The sequence below is a fragment of the Trachurus trachurus genome, assembly GCF_905171665.1.
Source record: "Trachurus trachurus genome assembly, chromosome: 8".
NCBI lineage: Eukaryota > Metazoa > Chordata > Actinopteri > Carangiformes > Carangidae > Trachurus > Trachurus trachurus.
The window spans coordinates 22,741,050-22,746,827 of record NC_139905.1 but is presented as its reverse complement, the minus strand read 5'-3'; the positions used below and the strand labels follow the sequence as shown (position 1 = coordinate 22,746,827).

The following is a 5,778-nucleotide window of genomic DNA, read 5'->3' as shown; positions in this document are numbered from 1 at the left end:
ACTGGATGATTGGGTTTGAAAAGAAACACGCATACTGTCCATGACAATACGTGTTGTATAGAGGCTGATGGGTCGAAGAAACAAGACTTATATGATACAGCTAAAGCTACAACAGAAAACATTGGCTTTGATGATCAACTTGACACTGACATCCTCTAGATGTCGCTGTGCTCGTGTTTGTCAAAATCTCCATGGCAACATCTCTTGGAGTAAGGACAACATTTTGTAAAACACAAAAACCTCAGTAAAAAGCATCTCCCTTTTCTCCTGTTGATGTGACCTTTGTCTGAATATCATGTTTTATTGTGGCACTTAACATCTCCTGCCGTCCCTCCTCAGAATAACCTCTGGTCAAATACTGCATCACAACAACACAATAGCTACAATGTTTGCATTGCATTAGTTTTTATTTGGAAATAAAAGGTTCACTTTTTTTATTTTTTATTTTAATGCACACAAAACACAATAAACTAGCAAAAAGACAAAAAAAAAAACTACAGAGGATGACGTTTGTTGGTCAGTTACGCCTGAAAGAGAAAGAACAGGATTGTTAGGGAGAATTAGCTCATGAACCACTATCCTGTCTCAACAGGAGGACACCCTAATGGCTTAAATGCTGTAAAGTGTGTACTGACAGGATTAGGAACTATAGAGCCGGTAAAGACATCATATCTCCTGCGTTAGCTTAACATCCAGAATGGTCCTACAAAGCCATTAATGGTCCTGGTGCCTTATTATCCCAACATAACACCCTCACAGCTACCAGGCTCCTCTCTGTGGAACCACATGATGCAAAGTACTTCTTTTCTCTCTCTCCCTCCCTCTCCCTATGCATTTATATCACTGCGTGTCATTAACCCTGTATTTTCTCCCTCTTGTAGTCTCTCCCCCTCTCTCTCTCTATGCACACTGCATGTCATTAACCCTGTATTTTCTCCCTCTTGCAGTCTCTCTCTCTCTTTCTCTCTCTGACTCTGATCTCATTATCATCATTATCATCATTAATTGGTGCTGCTATTACAGATGTTTTGATTGATTACACCTATGGATATCAGTGTTGAGTTTCCCTCCATATTATTGTATGAGCTCTTGACTTCACCCGGCAGAGTGTGCCTGGAGATAATAGAGGTTACAATGTGACTTGGTACCATAAAAATAACGCCGTATTGAGCTGAATTGAAAATAGCATTAAATATGGGTTGCAAGGGACAAAGACACTTGCCTCCACAAATGTGGATATGTAATTATATTCATAAAGAAACCACCTACTGGGCACACAGGAAACACTCATACTAGCTACGTTGTGGGAAATGACCAGATTTAGATGCAAACAACAGAAAACCTTTATCTAGGCCAAGTTATGACTCTGCTCCCAGTGGCTAAATATCTGGTTGTTTCATTTGGCTCAAAATGATGCAGCTAATGATAAGACATGGATATCAACAAGATAAAAAGATTAGAAGCCAGTTTGTGGTATTTTGCTATGTTGCTGAATCTCAACTTTCTTAAATTCAGATTCCAATGTAACATTAGTGATCACACGTTATGTAACCATCGTTTGAAAATCCTTCAAGGCTAAAGGTCAAGACATAGTTTTTCCATTAAATACTTTTTAAGCTCTAAAATATTACATGGTGATTTAATCTGACTTTCCCATGGACGTTGTACACTGAAAAGGTCATAAACTGGTCAGCCCTGCCGGCTGACTCTTGCTCTCCCTCCAGCAACCAGAAAACATTTCACATTATCAGTTGATGAGAAAACTCAGACAGCTCAGGGGCATTAAAAAGATACGTCCAGTCACTGTAATTAACTGTGGAGTCCTGGTCGTGCCTCTGTTTCGTGGGGTTACTGTCAAGTGTCACAAATTTCAGGAACTAATGCAAAGCCAAAAATTAGGACAGAGATCTATTCAAAATGAACCTAGCATTCTGTTTAATTTTACTTTAAGGATGTTATCCACACTATAAGGCACTGAAGTGCTAAAGTGTGTGTGGTTAATCACGTTAGACTGAACATGATTTCTGTGGCACTCAAATCTTAAGCACATTCGCTTTTATCCTCTTCCTCCAAAAAAGTTCAGTGATGAATCTTGTTTGTGTCTCCCAGTTGTTGATTACACAAAGACAGCAGATTACTTAAAAGCATCTGTCTGCAAAGAGTTCACAGAGGTCAACTGACAGCACATTATCCTGTGGGTGCACTTTCAGGAAAACACATTTCTGTGTTTATATGTACACACGCACACACACACACACGCAGAGATATATATATATATATATATATATATATATATATATATAATATATATCTGCGTGTGTGTGTTTATTTGGACACCCTCAGAGCTGCATCAAGCAGACTGCAAACAGCTTTTACCCTCAAGCTGCCAGATGCACAACTCCACCTTGCTTGCCCCTACTGCCCCACTGAGGGGCAACACCACCCCCCCCCCCCCACACACACACACACACTGGTTGTGTCCGAAATCACTCACTCATTCACTACTCCCTACTCACTATATAGTGAATTCAATATAGTGGACTATATAGTGGACTCAACGGCGGAACGTCTCGGACACGCTCGGACACTACTCCGCTCGTTGCTCGGCGCCGTTAATTACGTCACAGCTGTCGCACAAATAAAACGTGATGTAAACACATCAAGTGGAGGAGTTATGTTGTCTGTCCCTTTTAACTAATAAATCTGCCTTAACTAATAAATCTGCCTTGTATTTGATATGTGTTGTCACCAAAAGCTTACATCTTTACATTACGAGCACCTTGATCTGTCTTGTTGATGTATCCTATGTAAATAAACGGGTCTCCGCCATGGTCTCTGCATTGTATTGTTTTTATTAATAACTTTTTCCCGCCGCAACTCACGAATTCGTCTCGCGCACACAAAGGAAAACAAACTGCCGTTCATCTCAAACAGAAAAAAATGCCAGCCACCGTGAATTTCGCGTTGTTCATCATAACAATTATTCAACTACTGTTGATAAGGAGGAGCAACAGACTTGCCAGGCGGCAGAGAAGACTGAGGCGTTTCGCTCTTGCTCGGCTCAGAAGACGTCGTCTAATTGTACGTACCGGTATGCCAGATGACCTGCCAATTCTAGATACAGATCTGTACAACTACACCCTCTCCTGGAGAAACTTAAACATTACATAATTTTGTTTTCACATCACATAGGCCGGTGCATATTCTCATTTGTCCAGGTCATAGTATTTAAAAGGAGGTTAAATCGAAAGCAACCTGACTTAGTTATTTGTCTAGGAAATTCCTTCCTAGACAAATAACTAAGTCCAGTTGCTTTCGATTTAACCTCCTTTGAAACACATCACATAGCTTTCCTCCATGGCTGTCACACTACCAGTCACACATTTCATTACACTGTTATCATTTTTGTTATTACTATTTATTATTAACACATACAGTACATCTACATTTATTTATCTATTATATACATACACCTAAATTTATTTATTTACATACATTTACATGTATTATATACATACATTTACATTTATTATTTACATACATCTACATTTATTATCTACATTGTTCTCATCTTTATTTACAGCATGGTCAAAGATCACAATACTGTGTATTGAACCGCCATGTTCCAGTGCTGACCCTCTACTTTGACGGCCAAAGTGAGCTGCGGCCAGACTTTCGCCTCTCAAGACCCACACTTACCAACCTGATCAACATCCTCCGCTCCCCCATCGACCACGGCTGGGGTCATGACCTTGAGGTTCTGGTGTTTGTTTTCTGGTTGGCAAGTGCAACCTCTTACCGCGTCGTTTCCAGGGCATTCGACATACCACGCTCCACAGTTTATGACATTATCCACCGAGTAACTGATAAAGTTATCAGGCTCAAAAACAAAATCATCTCCTTTCCTCCCCACGATGAGCTTCGCAACATCGGTGCCGGCTTTGAGCGTCTGGCAGGATCTGCTGCATTAGCCAAGGTGGTAGGCAGCATTGACGGCTGCCACATTCGAATTAAGCCCAAAAGTGCAGACGCCCAATGCTACTTTAACAGGAAGCTTTTTTACTCTATTCAACTCCAGGCAGTGTGTGACCACCAGTGTCAATTTTTGGACATTTTTGTGGGTTACCCTGGTTCGGTCCACGATTCTCGCGTTCTAAAAAATAGCCCCCTCTTTGTAAACAGCCTGTACCCACCTGAAGGCTACTGCATTCTGGGGGATGGGGGATACCCCTGCTTGTCACAGCCCATCACACTCATCACACCCTACAGGGAGCCTGTGAGGAATGCAGTAGAGGCCAGATTCAACCGACACCATGCCAAGGCCCGTTCAGTCATTGAACGAGCCTTCGGCATCATGAAGACCAGGTGGCGATCTATTTTTTTTAAGGCCCTGGAAGTGCACCCAGCTTTTGCCGTCAAGGTCATCGCCTGCTGTGCAATCTTGCACAACCTGTGCCTCAGGGATGGTGACATTGTTGAGCCAGTGGAGGAACAACCTGAGCCAGATGCTGGAGGTGCTGAGCTTCACCCAGAGCTGCAGTGTGGGGAGCGACTCCGCAGTCGCATGGCTGCTGCAGTTTCTGCGCCGAATATCAATCCTCCAGCTCTGCAGGATCATGATTATTGAAGAGACAAAAATCAAATCAAAAATGTTAATAATTTAATCTTAGATCATTTATTCTCTCTCTCTCTCTCACAAATTTAATTCTCTTCTCTTCACCTGTCCTCTTATCTTCTCAAGTTGCAATTAATGTAAATAGTTTCAGTAGCTCATAGTTATAGATAGTATAGTAGATAGTGATAGAACGTAGCCTTTAATGTGTTTTATATGCTCACTGTTTAAACGAGTATAATGAAATGTTCATAGTAGTAGTAGTATAGTATTTCTTGTCGGTGTTCACCTGTGTGTGATAAAGACCTGTATTTCAATTGATAACAAAGTGGGGCATACTTTTTTGTTATTTATTACGTTCACATTTTCTCTACAATTCTTTCGAGGAGGCTCAAAAGTCTCTCCTCCCTGGCCTCCTCCCTTTTCTCCCTTTCCTCTGCCCTCTTCTCCTGCCTCTCCATCAGCTCTACCACCGGGTCCTCCCGCCGCTGACGCTTTGGAGGAGCTGGCTCAGACTCTGGCTCAGACTCCTGGTCCACACCCTGACTTTCCTGCTCTGGTGGCACTGAATCAGGGGAGGCTGATGCCGGGACTAGAGGGTTCTCCCCCCAGGCTGAGGCAATGAGGCAAGGAGGCTGAATAGAAGGCCTCCCGCCTATTGCCTCATCCATCAGGGAGAACCACTTCCAGTTCCCGGCAGTGGCCTCCCCTGATTCAGTGCCACTCCCTGTTGGTGGCTTCCTCAGCTCCTGCACACATTGCAATATACACACATTTGATGTATGCAATTAATGTAGTGTTCGTTTATAATGCTAAACACAGCAAAGAAAATATACAAAAGTAAAAGTCACTGTACTTTCATCTATGTCGGGCATGTCCAATCTATTCCACAGAGGACCGAGTGGCTGCAGATTTTCTTTCCAACCAAGCAGCAGCGCACCAGACCTGATTCATTTAATCAGCTGATCTCAGTCTTCAGACAGCTGATCAGTAAAAGTGTGTGCTCTTGGGTGGTTGGAACAAAAACCTGCAGCCACTTGGCCCTTTGTGGAATAGTTTGGACATGCCTGGTCTATGCTTTCACAAAATAGAGCTGTAGTTAATTATGATGCATCCTAACCTTGTAGGTCTTTTTAAGGTTTTCCCACTTCTTGGCTGCCCGGGCA

At 42.5% G+C, this 5,778-nt stretch overlaps 1 protein-coding gene across 1 annotated transcript; it reads left to right on the top strand.

The window, feature by feature from the left end:
* Nucleotides 1-717: 717 nt before the first annotated feature.
* LOC310990370 (putative nuclease HARBI1) lies at nt 718-4,627 on the top strand (the record flags this gene model as incomplete). Its single annotated transcript, XM_083977717.1, has 2 exons — nt 718-796; nt 3,630-4,627. 2 exons carry the CDS (start codon nt 718-720, stop codon nt 4,625-4,627), a joined length of 1,077 nt encoding a protein of 358 aa, XP_083833843.1.
* Between the last annotated feature and the right edge of the window lie 1,151 nt (nt 4,628-5,778).